Here is a 22,347-nt window from a genome sequence, read left to right as displayed (position 1 = left end):
GAACAAACTGTTCTAGCAATCATCCTAGAACTTAGCAGATGTAGGCCACTTGCTACCAGTTTGGTTTATTGCCAAAGCATCTCTTTTTATTGCTTGCCAAAGGATGCCTTCCATGGTTTACCCCCTAAACACTCTACCTTTTTCTCCCTTGTTTATCATTACTTCAAGAATCATGTCCATAGTTATGAAATAATGAAGGATTCACGCTTACATACATACCTGTTCCACAAGTATGGAGCAAGTTGTCTAAAGGCAGGAAAACTCATTAACACTGTATACCTTATTCATTATAATCATCTAATTTGGAAAGTCTTTTCATGGGTAAATGGACCTGAGAAACAGATGAGAGATTACACATTTGCTAACATATTCATACAGATGAGCCTCACACAAGAAAACAGGGCCAACCTGCTGAGGCTAGTTTGTAGATTACCACAGACACATCAGTTCTGGAAACATACGACAGCATAGGTTTTGCATATGGTGGAAATGCACATCTTTTACGCAGAGAGTTTTCAAGTATAGAAAACAATTTCATGGTTTTGTAGAGGTGTTTTGGTTTTTTTTATAATAATGCTGCCTTATTCATGAAACATTTGTGATTAAACAGTAAACATATAACTTCTTCCTCTTTGTTGCAAATTATTACTTTTTTATATAAGAACTGCCCCCATTTCTCTAAACATCTCTCAGACTGAGGATCAGTTATATCATGATTTATGCTGTGTAATATCTTTTTTAACTGTATGGAGCTGAATGTCATATCTATAATTTTAGAGATAGTGACCTGTCTTTCCAGGAGCCTCTGTTCCCTTTCTCTGGATAAATTTCAGTACAAATTCTGCTGTTTCTCTCACTGTGGACACTGGAAAATATTGTTTGCCTCCCACAATTAGACAGAATATTAACATAAGGAAGCTTGGATGGCTAAAGAAACAAGGAAGGATGAGAAGACAGTTGTAGAGAGGGGGAACACTAGTCTAGCAACATTGAGAATACCTGTTTCAGAATTGACAACTGGAGCTTTCTAGGATCAATGGCATTTGCACCTCATTCAGGGCAAAATTTTGTCACTCTCTTCATCCAACCATACTTAGGATCCCACAGCTGAACTTGTTAATGAAATTCACTCTCAGAGTTAAAAATAAAAAACCAAAAAAATACTGAATATGAATGTGGAAGAAAGGCAATTTGATGTTTGTAATTATCGAGGTAAACTCCACGACCTGCTGAATGTATGCAAAATGGACCCTGGATGGTGTATATAAAAGTGTCATGTGCAGAGAATAAGAGCAAGTATTGAGACTTCTTTCTCGTAAAGCAAGTCATCATATAGGATCCCTACCATGAGCAACAAGGGGGCTTCACTGAAAGGTAAGACTTTTGCCATTCACTTGCTGATAACTTTTATATTTCTTTACATTTAAGTTGAATTACAAAGTAACTGAAATGTAACAGCTCTAGAAACTGAGGTCTTCCAGCCACCTAGTCTTCCAGTAATGGTGAAACCTGCCTCCACCTCAAATATTTAGTGTCCAAAGCTTGGAATTAGAAGGCAGCTTGATCCCTTTTTAACTCCATCTTTTGTCTCCTAAGACTAGCTTTGCATTGGGCAGTGTCACAGAAAATTGGCTCGAGGGACGTGACATCTGCACACGAAAGACTGGATCCAGACTGCTTTGCTACACCACTCAGAAGGCAATAGCTAAAAGTCGTTATCCACAAGTCTAGAAGTGATGTAGTAATTTTGAAGCGAATGTTTTCATAACCATCTTCAACTTTCTAAGCCAACAAGTCTCAGGTTTTCTTATTCATAGAATTATTCCCCAGAGCACTTTCCTAACTGCAGCATATGGCATGTACCTTGTTCATAGGGAAGGAGGAAGGCTTACTTCAATATTGTGTCAATGGACTTTTCTTGAATTTAGAGCTAGAAAGAAACTTATCACATGATAACATTAGGGACAGCTCTGCTGATTTATGGAGTACACTTTAATTTAGCATTTAAAATAAGTCTAGTGAACCAATATAGGTAGCAGGCCAGTTTCCGGAACTAAAACTCTCAGAGCAGAGAACGGTGTTCTTTGAATAAGTACATTCATTTACCAAATATTTGCTTTTAATTTTTTTCCATTGTTTTTCTGTGCATATTTTATTTCACCCAATAGAAAACTTGACTCAGTTAAGTTAATATTAAAGGTTTTAAATACATGAGGTTTTGTGGTTTAGATAATGAGAAGTCATCTATATCAGTTTCAGAAGCTCAGGAGAAAAGACAAAAGTTCTCTCTGATTTCTTAGCAGTAGACAATTTAGGGTTAAACTCTAAACAGCAAAGCAGCACAGCTGCTGGAAATCTTCTGAAGGAACTCCCAGTACAATCAAAACCTTAAGAGAATGACCTAACCACCCTCCCACAAAATTAATTTAAACTCCAAATGTTTGCAAAGAAAAGGACCTGTGGGAAGAGGAGGAGAAAAAAAAAAAGACCAATCTATTTTCCAAACTTATATATCTGTGCAAATATAATTATGTAACTATATTTACACTGTGAAGAAGTTTGATTTCTTTTCTTCCATTTATCACTATGTAATAAAGTCAGGCACAGTAGTAAGAGACTTCAGAATACAGTGTACACTGCAACACAGGTTACCTTGTCTCCTCAACTCTGTAGCAGGCTCTGCTATACAGTCAGGATGACAGACGGGAGAAAGGATAACAGAATTACAGTGCTTCCCTCCTCCATTGATTTTCAGCAGCCAGTACAGGGGGTACTCTGAGCCATGTGACAGCACAGCCAAAATCACCCAGCATCTGGCTCTGACAGCTACTTCTAAATGCACATACAAGTCAATGTGATTCCATTTTGGTTTGTTTTAAACCTGAATAGGTTTGTTGCTGGTGGTCCTTCTGGTGTCCAACATGCTCCTGACAAAGGAAGGAGTGACCTCCTTGCCAATCTGCCCCAATGGATCTGCCAATTGCCAAGTTTCCCTTGGAGAACTTTTTGACCGAGCAGTTGAACTTTCACACTACATCCACTTCCTCTCTTCAGAAATATTCAATGAATTTGTAAGTACTCTACCTTTTCTTGAGAGCAAGGAAATATAAAAATGCAATTTAATACTTCTTAAGCACAAATATGTTAACATATGAAATCCTTCAATAAGTAAACAAATATGACTGCTGCACAGACAGTAATAGTCCCAACAGTGACCAAATCTGTGTATAGTGCTGACCATTGCTAAGATGCCCAATATTTCTATTAAAAGATACCATTTTCCCATCATTCTTTATCTGTGGGACAAGTTTGTGTTTGCTGGGTGCCAATTTCACTCTAAAGACCCAGCAGAAACTTTTGACCTTTACAGCATAAAAGCAGTGATAAAAGCAATAGAACAACAATTAGTTAATCCAGCATTTGAATCATAGAATCATAGAATGGTTTGGGTTAACCAGGACCTTAGAGATCATCTAGTTCCAACTCCCCTGCCATGGGCAGGGACACCTTTCACTAGATCAAGTTGCTCAAAGCCCCATCCAACCTGGCCTTGAATGTTTCCAGGAAGGGGGTGTCCACACCTTCTCTGGGCAACCTGTTCCAGTGCCTCACCGCCCTCATAGTGAAGAATTTCTTCCTTATACCTAGTCTAAATCTACCATCTTTCAGTTTAAAGCCATTACCCCTTGTCCTATCACTACATGCCCTTGTAAAAAGTCCCTCTCCAGCTTTCTTGTGGGCCCCCCTCAGGCACGGGAAGGCTGCTATAAGGTCTCCCCAGACCCTTCTCTTCTCCAGGCTGAACAACCCCAACTCTCTCAGCCTGTCTTCACAGGAGAGGTGCTCCAACCCTCTGATCATCTTTGTGGCCCTCCTCTGGATTGCTTCAACAGGTCCATGTCCTTACCATGTTTGGGGCCCCAGAGCTGGATGCAGTACTCCAGGTGGGGTCTCACAAGAGTGGAGTAGAGGGGGAGAATCACCTCCCTCAGCCTGCTGGTCATGCTTCTTTTGATGCAGCCCAGGATACAGTTGGCTTTGTGGGCTGTGAGTGCACGTTGCCAGGTCATGTTAAGCTTCTCATCAACCAACACCCCCAAAGTCCTTCTCCTCAGGGCTGCTCTCAATCCATTCTCTGCCCAGCCTGTATTTGTGCTTGGGATTGCCCTGACCCATGTGCAGGGCCTTGTACTTGGTCTTGTTGAACCTCATGCGGTTCGCATGGGCCCACCTCTCCAGCCTGTCAAAGTCCCTCTGGAGGGCATCCCTTCCCCCCAGCATGTCAACCGCACCACACAGCTTGGCATCGTCGGCAAACTTGTTGAGGGTGCACTCGATCCCACTGCCCATGTCACCAACCAAAGATGTTAAACAGCACCAGTCCCAATACCAACCCCTGAGGAACGCCACTCGTCACCGGTCTCCACTTGGACATCGAGCTGTTGACCGCAACTCTTTGAGTGCAACCATCCAGCCAATTCCTTATCCACCTAGTGGTCCATCTGTCAAACCCATGTCTCTCCAATTTAGAGACAAGGATGTCATGCAGGACAGTGTCAAATGCTTTGCACAAGTCCATGTAGATGACGTTAGTTGCTCTTCCCTTATCCACCAACACTGTTGAATTTAAGCTCTTCTTACTTATCTGTTTCAATAATGCCTGTCCTTGCTGATCTGCAGGATGAACGCTATGCTCAGGGCCGGGGTTTTATTACAAAAGCTGTTAATGGCTGCCACACTTCCTCCTTAACCACTCCTGAAGATAAGGAGCAAGCTCAGCAGATTCATGTAAGTCCCATTTTTAATGTCAATCAGTGTGAGACAGAGCAGGGAGAGGGGGGGAAGAGGGAGGGTTAAGGAACAGAGAGGCAGCAGACAGAGAGAGAGGGAAATCAGCTCAATCGGAATAAAAAAGCCAGGAAGAGGAAAGCACCAAAAAGCCAAGAAAAGTTGATTTAACTTTTGCTGACACTAAGTTACAGACTATACAGAATATATAAGTACCAGTAACTTTCATCTTCCCTTCCTTTTCCTATATGTTACATTCAGTCATTGCATCCTATTTCCAATTACAATATAACCTCATGGAGCAATGCCAGTTACCATGCTTGTACAGTACTGAGAACACTACAGCCTTTGAACATTATCTTTAAACACCTTATAGACAATTATTATATTAAAAAACATAACAATACATTGGCTATATAGTGAATACTGTATGCAGGCAGAGGTAAATAGTTTTCCAGTAACTGAAAACACTGACATTACTAAACAAATGCTAAATAGATACTCTTGCTGTTACCAGTAGGCAAAAGTGGTCATATCATCATCCAAATACAAAGACTCTAGTGTGAAATACTGCAAAATACTTGTAAAGATAGACATGCCACATACGTCAATTTAATAATTATAAACTTAAGGGAAAATGAAGATGGTCTTGTTCAGCCTATGCTCACAGATACGGTTTGAAAATACTCCGGAGAAAACAATAAGCACAGGTGTATGAAGCCCTGGGTACATAACAAGTCTGGTTGTGTTCAGATCCAGTGCATCTAGCAAAGAAATGGTTGAATACTACCATAACCCTAAGCTTTATGAATTTTTATTGCTGACAAGAAAGGACAATTTTTAAAACCAGAGAGCTATTGCTGGAAGCACCATTGTTCAAAGGGGAGTACAGATGAGTTACGTAGAGCCAATAAAAGCTATTTAGTGGTTTACCATAATATGCACCTTACATTGAGTACTAGACTTTTTTTAAAAAAAAAAAATCATTGGATTTTAAAATGTTCATCAAAAATCAGATAAGGAGTTCTGTTTTTTCCACAGAGATGAAACACAGTTGTGCTTGCTAGTTTTTAACGTAGAGAGGGTTTAATGATATTTTCCATTACAATACTGTAACTGCTTGTGCTAATATTGTAAAACACGATGACAACAATGACTAACTTAAAAAATGCAACTGCACCAAGGCACCTAAGACAGGGCTATAGGGCACATTCAGTGGTAGCTCCTGGAATAAGGTCCCAAATCACTATGTCTGAGGACATTGCTCTACATGCCTCCTAATGCTGCCAGCATTTAGCCTTCCTATTTTAACTGCCTTTTCTTAATGCGGGTGAGCAGCATGAAGACCTACTGAATTTAGTACTGGGAGTGCTGCGCTCCTGGAATGATCCCCTGATCCATCTGGCCTCTGAAGTACAAAGAATCAAAGAAGCTCCAGACACCATCCTCTGGAAGGCTGCAGAGATTGAAGAACAAAACAAGCGGCTTCTAGAAGGAATGGAGAAAATAGTTGGGCGGGTAAGTATTAGGTCCTTAACATCCTGCCAGTCTGTTGCTGGAAGAAAGACACATATAGTGATAGGCTCTCCCTACCTGGAATAGGAAAGGAAACAGTAGATGTGAAGGGAAAAAAGGGAGCCAAGATAGCTGAATCTGAGAACTTTTCAGCTTTTTTCTTTCAGCTTTCTTTTCTTTTTCTATCTTGCAATTTCTAAAGAGACAATGTGATGTGACTGGCATAGCATAATCCAGCATAGCCCCAGTCCTGCCTCAAGGGAAGGTGTAATCATCAGGACTGGTAATCGTCACTCTATCTTTGAGTATTTTGAATTTGCAATCCTGATTTTTTAAGGATGCATCTGTGTTTTTTCACATGCACATATTTATATGTAAGTTTTAGCATACTTATACACATCTGTATACATATAGGTATCGTGTATAGTTATCAGAAACAGAAACTGTATTTAAAACTGTTCTGGAAGTCTGGGTTATTGCAAACATGTGGCATCCAGCAAAATAATCGTGATATCTTTCATTTCTCTTTTTGCACCATACTGGTACCTCTGAACTCTGACTTGGTTCCCCCTGCCTTGTAAGGTTAAACAACAAGGCTGTGGTTTGACAAAACCCATACTCAAATACCCCTCGTTATCAGTAATTGATTGAAAGCTTTCCTGAATAAAGTCAGCTCTAGCCTGTTTATTTTTAAAGGGGCCTCTGTTAGTCCCTGAATATATCATTCTGTCAGTGAGCTAGATGTTAACAAGAAGTTCTGACTTTACTGTCTTTTGCTTAAGCTCTGAACAGTTGAAGAGCATTAAGAGTGCCACCATCACTGTATCCACCACTTTCCACTGGATCACTCATGGCCTCTCTCTCTTTCAGTTAGGTGTCTCTTTACTCAGAAACCTTAGCCCATCCAGGCCACAAATGCATTTATCAGTGTAATCAAATACATCTCTATCCCATATCCACATGTAAAAAGGCTGCAGGCAAGGATCCAAGATAACAGCAGAAGTCAGGTGCTGCTACAGTTACCCTGTCACCACCTTCTCATTCACATTATTTATAGATTGAGGTTGAAGACAAGACTGGCAAATTCATTAGTGTCAAACCACGTTTCTGAGTGGTAGTAGGTCTATCTTTTTTTTGCCTGTTGCTTAAACTGAGTGATAGAGGCTCCACAGATACTCTCCTATATGCTTTTACAAAGTACAACTGGTGGGAAATAAGGAAGATGCACAAGTGCCAGTAGGCACAGACTTTCTTCCTGCTATAAAAAGTAGATTTCTGTGATATGAGAAAATTAATGATTGTCTCTTTCAAACAAGGAGACTTAAACCAATCTTCACCTCAGATACTAACGCACTACATGAGTTTCTACACGTAGCTTTCTAACATTAGAGGTCACTGTATCACTCAGCATATATATATATATATTTTTTTTTTTAATGGAATTTGAGGTACAGTACATCTGAAGATGTACTGTTGAGAGATTTGTCTGGTAACATGTTCTTGAAGCTGCCTGTATCAGAGAGATTACCTAAGAGATGGGCCAAGACAAAGCTGAAGATACACACAACGAAGTTCTAGGAACCAATGCTAACAAAGATTTCAGGGTGGAGGGAACCAAAAAGAGATGTCACTGATGAGTGCATGCCTGAAGGAAGGTTTGAGTTCTCTGCAAAGTCAGATTCCACTGAACATTGGTTAACACACTAGTTCTCTTAAAACACTACTGACACAGTTGAGCTTTTTACGTATTTTAGGGAAATAAACTGAAAAATCTGACAAATTCATTCAAAATCTGCATGAAAATATAGAACATTATACAAAACAGTAGGAACTATAACAGGAAACACTTTACAAGCCATACACTAGCAACTAGCATTCCTCAAGGCCAGTATTTTAAATGCTCTGATCTACGTCCAGTCAGATTCACTACCATTTACTACAGTATCATTTTGTGTCTTTAGGTTCATTCTGGGGAGATCGGAAACGAAGTTTACTCTCAGTGGGAAGGCCTTCCATCACTGCAACTCACTGACGAGGACTCCAGGCTCTTTGCCTTTTACAACCTGCTGCACTGCCTCCGCCGAGATTCCCACAAAATTGACAACTATCTCAAGCTCCTGAAGTGCCGCCTAATCCATGATAGCAATTGTTAAGTACTCGTGGGCCTAATCACTTACTGAAATCATTCATCATGGTGTTCTTGTTGCTTTGCCACTTTTCATTGCAAACTTCATGAAAAGTCATACTGTACAGTATCAGGATCATCAGTAACTTTCATGCATGTTTTTGTGAATTCTGGCTGCAACTATTAGCACCATTTATCTTGGTGTTTTAAAATGTTATAAATTACTTGTATGACAAGAATACTCTTTTCTGTCTAATCTCCTCACCTAGTAGCATTTCAGAGATAACCAGATCATGCAGATACAAATAAGAATGTTATTAAATCCAAAAGCGCATAACACTGAGTGGTATCAATAAAAGAAAAATAGCTGGTATGGTTTGTACCTTTAGCAGTAGCTTCTCTTTTTGGATCTCAGTCTCCAGTTACTGATGACAGGATATCTTACTTCCATTGCTCTTTAACCCCCCTCCAAAAAAAAAGGGGGGGGGGGGGAAGGGAGGGACATCAAAAAGCAGATTAATCATCTACTGCACTAAACTACCCTAAACTAAAAGTATGGTCTGAAATCCAGTCTACCTGGATTGATGCTTTTACTCTGTACAAAAATTGTCTGAGAAGGGGAGAGAAAGGTAAGAAATCCATCCTAGCTAATATAGCCATTGATTCCCCATGCAGTCCATGGAGAGAGAAGACACATCTGGAATTTTAAGAACAGAGATCCAGGTATATCTACACCTCTACTGACTATTTGAGAAGAGTCATTTCCAAAGGAAGGTTCATTACATTTGAGGTGACTATCAGAGGCCAAAGCAACAAACAGGTTTCAGTAGGTCCCAATAGGAAATGCTGGGCATCCATACCATACCCACCTACCCTTCACATTCCTCACAAGTGGTGTGGTGGTTGCAGATGCTCAGAAAACTTTCAAGCTATAAAAAGGCACTAGCTGAGCTAAGGTGTCTGCTGTCCTAAACCCCAAGTGTCTCCATCCACTTTGGGTTTAGTCACACTCAAAGTTTTTAGGGCACTCATTTCAAAACACTATGGTTAAACACTGGAAAATTGGAGACACCAAAACACTTGACTACTTTTTAAAAAATCTGGCTTACAGTCACACAGCAAGTAAGAAGCCAAGTAGCAGCTGGAGCCATTGACCATATCTATATACTGTCTTTGTAAGCCACAAATAAACTCAGCCTTGGCTTCATCATGCAGCTTCAGCAGAGAGGAGCTTAAATTCAAATCAGCTCCTCATGGGTTTGGCTTCCCACTAGACAAGCCTGCTGCATTGCTCCAGAGTTGACCCAGCTTGGAGGAAGTGTGAAACACCAGAGACGATTGGTTTGAGGGCTTAAGCCTCTCATTACCATAACAGAATAACCACAGCCATAATAGGTATTTACTTAAGAGATTAGATCATACCAACTGCTAGAAAGGTCTCATTTTAGCCATCTCTATGAGGATGTAATGATAACTGCATTTCTAATTATGTATATATATAATGGCCTTTTAATCTCTTCATGTTTTCAATTACTGATTGCTTCAGGCTTTATCTGGGTAAGTATATACTAAGCCCATTTTTAATATATATAAAATCACCTGTACAGCAAACAAATTCCTTGTTGAACAGTCATAACTGACATCTTTCATAAGCTCTGAAATGCACAAAACTTGGGGCATATGCAACAGCAGTTTAACAACACACAGCTGTACAACACCACAGTCAAGGAAGAAAATGGGTAAAATTTGCCAGGCAAAATGCAAGTGCCCGGACTAGAATTTAATCTGATCATAATATTCTATTTTCTGTTATAATGCCAATGGGAAAAAAAGCATTTTAAAGGGAAAAAAGAAAAAAATATCCTTTGTAATTATCACAAGTGCTTAGAATTACAGTGTGAGTTCTTATTCAAAAGGAAACATGAATAATGGGACTACTCTGTATTGAGCTGGAAAAACGATTATGTCTCGCTGCGTAAACTCCTACTTCAGAATCTCTTTAGAATTCAAAAGCAACTTGATTAATAGGGCAGACATTCATAATTTTACACTTACATGACTAGATCTAAAACAATGACTTTCATTAACTGCTTAAAAATTACAGTGCTAAAACAATTGTTTAAAACTTGCATGCACTGGCTTTATTATAGCCTGTTTTAGTACAATTATGAGTTTTTAATTTCATAAAGAAAGATAGAAGAGAATGACAAAAAAGACTCTAAACAACTGAAAAGCTATCTGGTTTGCAGCTGTTTAGCTAAAGGGGTATTTAAAAGTGATCTGGTTAATATTCTGAGTCATCACAGCTGTCACAGAGACAGAAAGACGTCAAACCCCATGAGCACATTCAAAGCTACAACTTCATTGTCAAATGCCCTGGCATGGACAATGCCTTCAGTCTCTGAATGTTCAAGCCACAATATAGGCCAATTGGCAATTCTCTTTTTTTCAGTTGCTAATAGGAAAAATAAATTCTTATCTCACTAATATTTTGTTAATTAGTCTATGTTCATAAGACCTGAGCAACTATTGTCTTTCATCCAATAAAAATGGTTATATAGCCAATCTCTCATTTTATACAAAACTGAATTTAGAACAAGCATGTTCTTTCTAAGTGAAAGAAACTGATATCAATAAGAGTTTTTTCCAAGTGTATTAGCTTCTGGTTATTTCAGGTTTTCAGCATTTGAAATGGTTAGTTTTCTAATCATTTATTCAATACTCAAATTGGCAATACTTAAATCTCTGCCAGTTTCTTTACTTCTGTTCGTTTACAATTGCTTAGTGAGAGGAATGGAAAGGAAAGGCCCACATGGCTGAAATATAGGCTCAGTTCTGTTCCCTTTGAAAATGCTATTCAAGCTTCCATAGGTGGCATTAAATTTAAGATAAGACCTTGTGACACCAAATCTAAATGGTATGAAGTTCAAACCAATTAATCACTGAGAGCATTTATCAGTGAACACAACAGAGCAATAGAGATACGCAAAATAAAAATCTAACTTGCTATTCATGACTTGTGTCTAGACTCTAGGACTATATCTAACCATTGGAGCAAACAGAAATAATTTTGAGGATGATATTAAAGCCAGTAAGGGAAGATTTTACTGACAGTATATGTCATTTGGAATCAGCTGCTTAACTAATAATGTGATAATCTCTCTACCATCCTTTTATTTTTCCTTTTTTTCTTTTGAGATCCTACAAAAAGCCTCCAACGGTTTAACTTCTATCAGGAAAAAAAAAGTTACTGTAACTGGGCAACTCATCTGTACAATACAGTTTACCTTCACAATATTACTTCAAAGGCAATCCACAATTCTAATAACAAGGGGTACAGTTTAGAAACCACACATATCTTCTAAGTTTAATTTCTGAACAACAAAAATTCTCTGAGGGCTACATTTTAAACTGAGTCTGCTTATTATAAATGAAATGTATACAAACAACAAATTATGTCAGCGATATAAACTCAGTAATCATACTTATGTATATATCCATACACTATAGAAATCAAATACTACAATCATGCACGGGAATAACATCACAGGCATACACATTCCCACTGAAATTACTGGGTTTACTGATCTGTAAAGCTATTTACATATATGACTATTTCTATCTCAAGCTCTTAACAACTTGTGCCTGCAAATTACTTTGGTAAATCTTGAAGACTGAAGCTGAGCCTCAATGTTCAATTCAATTGAAATTTAAGACTGACTATCTATGGGTTTATATTAAGTGTCAAAGAGAGGTTTAAAACGAGTTTTAAAACATAATGACACCTTTTTGAAGCTCCTTATGCTCGCATCCATCTTCAGGAATGATACTAAATTCAAATAAACATCAGTCTTGGAAAACAGTAGGAATGTCAGGTAACATTTCAATAATATCTACTATTATTGGGATTTTAAGGTTATATTTAGATATAACCCCCCAAAACTGAACATTAAAAAATGTACATTTTCTCATAGTGCTTTTTCATTTCCTTTCATGTATTCAACTATGAGGAGGAAATGAAAACAGATGAATAATGGTGCCTAATGTCCTCTGAACTATATCTTTTTTCCATACAGGTGAAAGCAGTACAAACTGTCCTTATCTTTGGAGAAAAAAAGGTTCAGAGACTTCTCCCATTTTCTTTGATTTTTGTTTCTTTTTTTTTTTTAAGGTCCCATGGACAGATTCTGTGGAACACAAAGAACGTACAATGCCATTTTAAAGGAAAATACAGACCCCACCTTTCAATCTATAATTTTATTGTGCATTGAGGGAAAAAACAAACCCTGTTGCTTACTTTGTCACTAATTCTCTTTCATACTACCATGTTTATGCTCTTTTAATCATCCAAGAAGCACTGGAATCTCATGCTAACATTCTTTTTTGGGAAGAATAAGTTGTCGTGGCATACTGCCTTCTAATTTATGCGTCGAAAAGAGAACTGCAGGATATAATCACTTTTTGTTCCTTTCCTCATGAAGGAATTCTGAAGTTCTTTCATTGAGTGGTAACATTGTATATCAGTATTGGCCATTCCACATCATCTTATTTTTCTTCCTCCCTACACAGTGCAAGTGGTAACAAACTAAGTGAAACGAGGTTATAGAAAGACTTTCAAGGTCACAGAAACACTTGGTCTCTGGTTCAAGAAGTACTGATGTATAGAGAGATGAATGTTCATTTCCTGTTTACTATTGACACTGAACCTCACTAAAAGTCCTAAGGACATGTCTTGGACAGAGCCCTTTACTGGGAATTCCTATATTTTACAACCATTTAAAAAATGATGGCATAGGCACTAGTTGAAATTTGTTAAAGAACACTTTTACAACAAACACTTCTTTACATTTTATCCAGTTTGCTATGAGAAAATGCTTTGCCAAGCATAAAAAATGAATAGTATTTACTGACAATATTTAGTAGTAGTAGTCCCTCAAAAATTCACTTTTCCTGTCAAACATCACCACACTAATTATGGGAACACTTCCCTTTTTAATAAATGATAGGGTTCATTACACTGAAGAGTTCAGATCACTTATTAATTCACATGAGTGACAGTGTGAGTCATCAAAAATGCTAAGAGCACTCACTCTAGCATATCAAAGAAGCTATAAAACTCATATTGTTTGTACTATATACCACATGTTGCAAAGAGTTTGCAGAATATAAAATACATAACATGCATGTGCACTCAATGAATAGGAATTAGCTTGTGCACTAAATGACTAACTGTAAAAATATTGCCATTTACTGATGGAGTTCTTTTCACTATCAAACTGACTACCTCCCTCCAGCCTTCAGTGTCACATAAGTCAGAAGTTAATAAAGAGTACTGTATTTTTTACAGTATTATCAGAATTACTAGAACCACATTCATCAACAAAGTCACCGTTACTGTACACTAACACAGAACAAAAAAAGGGTCCCTTCCCAGCAAGGTCCTGCTCTGTTTACTTACAATTCAAACAAGTAGGAATCAGAAGTATGCAAAGTGTGGTGTATAACATAGCTTGTCTATCTGTCATTCTTTTCCTTCTATTGCTAAGGTAAAAATAATTCCTGAAATACGTATAGATATTACTGTGCTTACTTTTACTGATTTCATGTTTGAAAGCACTGTGCATGGTTTGCAGGATTAGGCCAATAATCATACATGACAATAGGCCCTTTCTTTAGCCAGATGATTGAAATAACAATAATCTTCCCCAGGAGCCATTCTTGGGATATTTCCAGCCTGATTTCATGGACAAAAATAGTTCATATAGCTCAAAAAAGTTTCCAAGCCTTTTGATGATTATCCAAGCCTAACTAAAGCCTCAGAACCTTTTGGATGTTCTGACATCCTGGACCTACAGCACATGTACTATAACTTAATATGACAAAAGCTACTTGAATTAATCTGATTTGCATGGTATCTTCATGAGTCCTCATGTCAAATCTAATGCAATAAGCAGCTCAGCAATTCTTTAAAGTGACTTTTGTGTTATTTGCAAGGAATCTGTTCTTCTGTGTCCCTGTTGAATCAAAATGAGAAAATAAAAAAGATTCTGTTCTTTATCATCTTGTACTAGAAAATATTTCATCGTATTAGAAAATTCTCTCGTGCTCTCTCAAGGGCCATGTGAAGGAAGAAAGTGCAATGCACAGCCTGAGTTTATTGAGAGATTAGCTTTTGATGGATGGCACCATGAAAAATGTAAAGCAAAAGCATCAGAAATGGTTTGCAAGAAGTTTAGGATACCCATTTATTTTTATTTTCACTTGAGATTCCATCTAAGTGATAGTAAGGTTTAGGTGAATATAAGACATAAAAAGACTCATACAAAAACAAATCTTGAAGCTTTTAATACGGTGGTAGACAGTAGCATTGTTTTGCAAAAGATGCTTTCTATCCCTTAGACAATGCTCCTTGTGCATGTCATAACTTACAAAAAAAAAAAAAGGTTCACTACTGTTCTGAGAGGGAAAAGGTACCTATGTAATTATTTAAATCGTGCACATCACCTTAGTATCAAAGCATGACATACTTGGTATAGTGTCCTTATCAAAGGGATTATTAATTCTGTCTTGGCCTAAATTAAGGGTAACATTATGTATCTATTATCATGGCATAAATGTGATTGGGGACAAAAGAGTTCAGTTAAAAAAAAACCTGCAATCAATTTTTTACATGCAATGAACATGTAGTAGGAAAGTTGACATTTAGCAGAGAGAAGTCTCTTTCATTTGGTTTCAACTTTTCCCTCCCCACAAACACAGAGACATTCTAAATCAAACCAATCAAACGATGCTTCAGGATTTCTTCCCATGTATTGACTGAAACTAATTCTGGATTCACAATTTTCAGAAAGAAAATTAAAGTTTTCAGTGAATTTGCCATTTTAGTAGATAAGAAGCATATCATTTCACCATACTCTCTCTTATAAGAAAATATTCCTTGAGCAGGGATCTCCATCAACCCATCATTTTAACCACCAGTTCAAAAAATATTTCTCAGTGGAAAAAGGGACCAAAAAAACAGTAAGTATGACAACGTGCTATGCAAATGCTTTTGAGAAATGGAATGTTGTACCAAGTATATCAATACACAGTTCAAGATGAAAGCATAAATAGCAACTGAACAAGTAGCTTGATGAACATAAGATGGATCTTTATGACAGTTTTTGAAAAACAATCTTTTTTTTGGAGTCCAGAGATAGCCACAAGTCATTTAAGTAACACAGACTTTCAAGTAACATCTAACAAAGATACCTGACCCAGTAACACTGTGGGTAAAAAGGAGAGACTGTCCCAAACTTTATCCCTGTGGCCAGCACCTACAAAGCAGAAATACACAAGGATTACATCAAAGGAAACTGGATTTTTTTTCTCTCTACATAAACTCATTCCCTTTAGAGATCAGCAAATACCTCTCTATTCACAATTAGCTATCAGTGGTTGTAAGGTATCAAGATTTTTCCAGCAAGTCCCCTCAGATGGGTTATTTCTTTCAAGGGAAACCAAATTTCAATCAAATATTAAACATACCCTTTCCACCCCACTGGATATTTTTCAAGCGCTTCCCTTTTTATCATCATCAAACCTATGGACATTGAAATCCTGATGGAATTGAACCCAAACTCTGAAATACTTCTTTAAGCAGCCATTACAAGGTAGGGTGCTGAAAAGTGGAAACAATGAAGGATTAAGCCCGTTTTACTACACCTCCACAGCCAGAAGAAAAGGCAGCTCTGAAGCTCTGCGCCAGCACCAGCCATTGCTCACCGAAGAGCACAACGCTCAGCACGGACCACCAGGGCACATGGCGCCTAAACTGCACAGTTGCTCATCGTCCCTCCAACACACTGCAGCCGCCCTTGACACCCTTACTTTCCGGACCACGGTTGTGTAGGCCTGGGCAAGCTAGCGACAGGGAGGAGAACCAAGGCGAAGGGAGGTTAGTGATTAACCTGGGCAGCAATGGGGAGATGCTGGCGGGCCGAGGAAGGCCGCGGCGGCCCCACTGCCTGCTGGGGGTTGCTAGGCAACTCGGGCCTACCGCTGCCCCTGGGGCCTTCAGCGCAGGCTGAGGGGTTTTGGGGAGCTGGGGGGGAAAGGATTTTTCGTCAGGCTACAGAGAGCCAGGCACGCATATACATTATTGTAAATAAGGGGGAGCGGAGGGGGGAACAACCACAGTGTCACTCTGCTTTCTAATTCAGAACATTCAGCGGGTAGCAGGTTTTTTGTGGTTTTTGGTGTGGTTTTTTTTTTTTTAATGTAACTGACAAAATCTGGCAACAATGCACAGTGTAAAAAGTGACATTTTGACTCTAAGGGAGGAATTATTTGCAATTTGTTTTGAACAGAAGCTTAGTTCATGTCAGATGTGAACCTCCAGACAATCATTAGTTTAAACTGCCTGCTATGTGTTTAAAAATTTCAGTCAATTTAGAACTGATCTGAATTGCAAATGGGATGGTAATAAGCCATTAGGGAACAACATATCTCTCTTTCACACTTGCAACCCTCTGCTTTAAGGGTCCTCAACTGCATTGAAATATGAAAATACCATTTTAGTCATGCGCATTGCCAACAAACACGGAAATGTAGGAGGTCCAGACTTGGAAAGTGGCACTCAGAGGAGAAGGCCGGGAGCCGCCACAGGAGCAAAGAAACAGGTGTAGCCCTTGCTTTGAGCAAGAGGCAGCCGTTAGTTTTCCACAGAATAAATAGTCTGACTTGCTGATGGCACAGTAAAACCCTGGCCTGGCATCTGACTAGCACTTGCTTATTTTGGTTTCTGACGATCTGAGGCATTTCTCATCCTCTGTGAAACCATTTCTGTGAATGAGTATGGGCTTTGCATCACCTAAGGTTTTCTGCTCAAAGTTGCCTGTATTTCCTCAAAATTAGCTGTCTAACAACTTCTGTGTTCAAATCAGTGAAAAGATATGATTTTTTTCACTGTTGAGCTTTCAGCTCAAGACAGGGCTCTGCAATACACAGATCAATTGACTAAGAAGACATCTGCACAACTAAAACAGAGTAAATATCTTTTAGATTACAGCATTAAGCATTGTAGGTCTTATCCCAAGCATCCGAAGAACATTATAAATCACCTACTGATATTTTATAGGTGTTTCATAGCTGGAAAGACTTTCTTCTACAGCCCTATAGCCACTCTTGGGTAGCTGTCACTGGTTTTTTATACTGCCTCACAAAATTATATACCTTATAAAACTCATCTATTTCATGATTTCTTGAGTCTGCAGCTGAGGCTGACTCTATGTCTCACCATATCAGCTGATAAGCAACCTACTCTCCACATTCAAGCAGATTCCCATGCAGTTATGATGAAGGGAGAAATGCAGACTTCTGATCTGCACCTGTGAAAGTTGAATACTGGCGCCTTAGTACCAACCAGTGCAGCAGATGTTCCTACACCATCAGATACTCTTGCAACCCTAGAGCTGAACAGTTTCCTAATGGGATTCTGGGACTCCTTCCCCCTGAAGCTATATGTCTAAATACAGCTCCTGAAGATTTTGTTTCTAGAGAACCTCTGGGGACTAGCCCAGAGACAACTACTGCAGACCGCAGAGACTCTGCAGAGTCTCACCTCATGGGAGGTCCAGCTGACCCAAATGCTGCTGTGTTAGCACACAGGCTGGACTGGATTTCTGCAGCACATGCCTTCGTTCTTAGGAGAGCATTAAGTGGATATTCCATTAATTCTTTCATGACACATCCACTCAATCCCCTCTGCTTTTCAGAGATAACACCTTAAAATTGCTGGCTGCAGGTGAATTTGGATATTACACCACATCTCAGCTTTCCTAGAAGGTTCATGTCAGCTTCTGTCCAGCTGGCAATATGCTAGAAAGGGGATTGCTTGCACAGTGCCTTTATGGAACTGTCATGCAGCGGAAAGGAAATGGGCAAGGTCAAATAGGTCAAAGTTAGACTGCTGAGCCAGGGACTTTCCATAAGAAGGGAGAAGCTAAGCAAGGAAAATGCAACTCAGGTAAAACTATGGGAGCAGATGAGTAGTACAAGAGTCTGATTAACCAGCTTCCCACCCACAACTAAAAGAAGCCTCTTAGTCTGAGCCTCTCTGCCTCAAACTGTACCTGCTAGCACACATCTAAACCAACCTTAACATGGGCTAATTCTATTGACACAGTCGTCTAAATCTTGGTGTATATATACATATAAATATACACATGTATAACTTACTCCACTTCAACACTTGAAAGAAATTCTATTGCATGAACACTAAAAACAAAGGGACAATATTTTCAATATTCAAAATTTCATGTAAAAAGGCTGTAGCAATATGAATAAGCTTCAGACAGGGAAAACCTGAGGTTTTGTTTTGCATTACTTCTTCAAGGACAGGTACACCTAAAACTACTTGAGCATGCAAACTTTGCAGACAATTCTGCACCAGCAAAAATAAAGAATTCTGAACGCTCTATTTCCTGGGAACACAGCAGACTGTTTATCTCCCTCAAAGCCACATGAAGTAAATTAATCCTTTCCAATTATCTTTGCAAGGTATATTTGGGGTAACAATTCTCTACTTTCATACCTACAAGTGTGCAGCTTCCACTCATTTTAGCGAGATAACAGACATTTCCAATTTGGATCTTTGAAAAGGTCTGACATTCAGTATTTATTATTATAGCAAAGATTAAGAACAGTCCTACTGAACTCTAATATTTAAAGACTTACTCCTTTCAGAAGTGATATTATGGCACATGACAATTAACATATTCCCAGAAGTATATCTTTCAAGCAAAAAATTTCCTGTGATAAATACAGAATTAAAGATGGTATTATATGTTAATTCAGATGGAAATGGAGTAGTTAAATACTTCCAAGTCTAAACTCTAGCTACTTACAATTTCCCCAGCATTTGCAAAGCAATAAATAAAAAAGAATATTCAAGCTTTCCTATCATTACGTTGGGTTTAAGCAAGACAGTGCACAGAATAAGATACTCAGAAGCTAGAAAAATATTGTAAGGGGAAAAAAAAATAGAAATCCTTTGCTCTCTTCTCCTTTTCTAGTGACTTTAGGCAGTTCTATATTTTTGTGTCCTTAGATGAGGTATTCAATATTCATTCCATCAATTACTCTGGCAAAGTGTGTACATGCCAAAGTGCATGCTCTATCGTCATAAATGGGTTCTTGCATGTACAAGTTGCCCCCTGCACATACACCTGCATAATCTGGCAGTTTAAAGGTATATGTTATGTAGGGGAACTGTTGAGATTTACATATCTGCTCCATTTACATTTGAAAACTGACTTCCATGTAGAGGGTTCTTATCCTTATTTGACATGTGGCACAAGCCAAAGATCTGCAGTTGTATTTACTGAAAGGAAACCAACACAAACAGTGAAAGGGAAAGATATGAGCAACATGGGAGATGTGATTTCTTGGACTTTTAAGCATGTGTGTGTGTGATAGTCATATACTTTTTGTGTCAGATATTTGGCTATCTAAATATTACTTTTCACATGACATAGTCCTGAGAGCATGTAGTATAAATTATCATATATCAGTTATTAAAAGATAGTCATGTGAATGGAATCTGAAAGACAAACAATCATCTCTCAGCTGCAACTGAACATAATCCAAACACAGAGTAATATTTTAGTTTGGTTAAAGAAGAATGCTACAGGAATCAAAGGCTCAGACCTACATTCTTTCCTTGTGTGGATACTCCTGTTGACTTCAGTGGGATGGCTAATGTAATATGGTATAAACAATCAACACTATATTTTAATCCCCAAAGAATACCAACATAGGTACATGATATTCATGTGCATAAAAAATACAGAAGAATGTTATTGGCAGTAACACTGACCTGACTTACTTGAAAAATAGAAATGAGGAATGTTTTGTTCTTTGCATCCCCAATTGCTTTATATCAGCTAACTGGGTCACAGGTTTCAGCACAAAGTAGAGACCAGACCACCATCTGGTAAGTAAAAATAGGTATAATACAGAGTAGATGATTCATGAGAGGAAAGCCATATATACTTTGTCAGTGCAGAACTGAGTAAAGTGGGGAGCAGAATTCTCCCCTCAGAATAATTAATATTCTGCCTCTCAATGCACTCTACAGATAACCCAAAGATTGTCTGGCTCCACCGAAGGTTCACAGCAAAGCCACAGAGAAATCTGATGTAAATGCTTCACTAGGACTGGATGTGTTACCTATTTGATGTTGTGCACTGAAATTGTCCTCCATCTTGATACTCAGACTAGACACTAACATAGGATTACTCTCATTCACCTTGTGCAACTCCTTTGGGCTAGTGGCAACGATATTAACTTGCCATAGAAGAGCAGTCTATAAAATTGCTAGGAAGCACAGAACTATAGTGCAAAGATATCCATTCTCTCAATTAAAAGCAAGCAAAGACAGGTTTAGATATCTAAATCAAGCATTGAAAAACACAGTCCTTGAGGGTAGGTCCCTGCAAGGCTCTTCTAGATTTAAATAAATTTTAATCAACATACTCAAGGTTCAAATTGTGAAAGTTCAGTTCTTGACTCTAAATCTGTCTGTATCATTGCTAATAGATATTGAAGAGGTTTTGTAACCAGTAGTTCAAATGGCAAACATGTCTAGAAATGTCTTTGTGTGAAAATACTGATATGCACTCATTTAATTAGAAGGGTTTCATGGCCTTTTCCAAAGAGAGGGCTTGTAAACAAAAGCACTATGCGCCGAGATTCATTCAGATTCTTCCAGACAGCAGCAAATTCTTACCACAGTACCCCAAGAGGGAAGACTGAGAGGTTTTGGAGCCAAAGTCTCACCTCTTACAGTGTTGTTGATTTTGGAGTACCCAATTGAAGTCCATCCAAGCTCCTTCATGGTGTCCTGTTGCTGAATTCATGCTGTGGTAGATAGAACCTGCTGTCCTTCCCCTAAAGTTGGGAATGTGGTATTGCATACAAGAGGTTATGTATAAACACAGACTTGCACAAAGCCCCGTATGGCTTCTACAAAAGAAAGATGGACAAAATCAAGGCAGCTGCTTCCCACAACCACCACCTGGATGCAGAAAGGGGGAAATCTGCATGAAGAGTGCCTCCTCCATGCATATCTACAGAATTCAATCCAGCCCTTCATTTCCCATCTTCCGAACATGGTTTTTATTCAGTCAAAGAATGAGACATGACAGAATGCATGTGGATACGAGATAACACGTGCCTTAGGGCTAGTAACAGAGGGAGGTGAAGGTAACAACCCCAAATGTGAAGGTGAAGACAGTGATGCGAAATGCAGTTCCTCTCATGCAGACACAAGCCTAGAAGTCCTGTTATTGTGAACATAAAAAGTCTTGAACAACGCCCCCCCCTATAAAGTAAGAAGTGGACAAAAATAATCACAAAAGAACTGCTTTTAAAGCTGAGCAGGTCATGCTATGGTAATGTACAGAAAGGAAATACTATGTTCCTGGATCACAGTGTTATCAAATGACTGCTCATAGACAGAATGCAGTGTGAAGCCATAATGTCTTGCTGTATGTCATTGTGGTCACTGCTGTCCTCTCTGCTTCATTCACTTTGCTGAACTGGTGTGTGGGTGGGACTTGCTTTCATCTGACATTTATTTTCATTCTATTTCATTAATTCACAATGTTAAACTGCCTTATTCTTGCTAACGTGTCCAAGCCTCCAAACCCTCAATCGCATACACATAGTTTTTCTCTCAATGCTATGATATGATTTAAGAAAGGGGATTGAACACACAAATAAGGGTTTATATGAGTAAGGCCACGTCTCATGCCTTAAAATGTGTTTAAGAAGGTATGTATCTGTTTCACAGAGAAGCACCAAATAATACTGGGAGTTAATTGTTCCTGTAGTGGGTTTTAACACTCTGCCAAGCAGACAGATCAGTCCTAACATGT

General features: G+C 38.7%; 1 protein-coding gene and 2 long non-coding RNA genes across 3 annotated transcripts in view; 1 reads left to right on the top strand and 2 right to left on the bottom strand.

The window, feature by feature from the left end:
* LOC148057518 (uncharacterized) overlaps positions 1-22,347 on the bottom strand; it is a 398,505-nt gene that overhangs the window by 87,896 nt on the left and 288,262 nt on the right. The gene's annotated exons all lie outside the window — the stretch shown is intronic.
* LOC148057519 (uncharacterized) lies at positions 224-21,369 on the bottom strand. Its single transcript, XR_015706363.1, has 3 exons — positions 21,248-21,369; positions 15,680-15,744; positions 224-331 (listed from the first exon to the last, which is right to left on the bottom strand). It is a non-coding gene; the product is annotated as an uncharacterized LOC148057519 (long non-coding RNA).
* PRL (prolactin) lies at positions 1,347-8,456 on the top strand. Its single transcript, XM_009475399.2, has 5 exons — positions 1,347-1,374; positions 2,890-3,071; positions 4,681-4,788; positions 6,127-6,306; positions 8,265-8,456. Exons 1-5 carry the CDS (start codon positions 1,347-1,349, stop codon positions 8,454-8,456), a joined length of 690 nt encoding a protein of 229 aa, XP_009473674.1.

Source organism: Nipponia nippon, unplaced genomic scaffold (assembly GCF_047370975.1).
Source record: "Nipponia nippon isolate SJK-2023a ecotype South Korea unplaced genomic scaffold, ASM4737097v1 scaffold_1, whole genome shotgun sequence".
In the NCBI taxonomy this organism is placed as follows: Eukaryota; Metazoa; Chordata; class Aves; order Pelecaniformes; family Threskiornithidae; genus Nipponia; species Nipponia nippon.
This window is presented reverse-complemented; position numbering and strand designations above follow the sequence as displayed.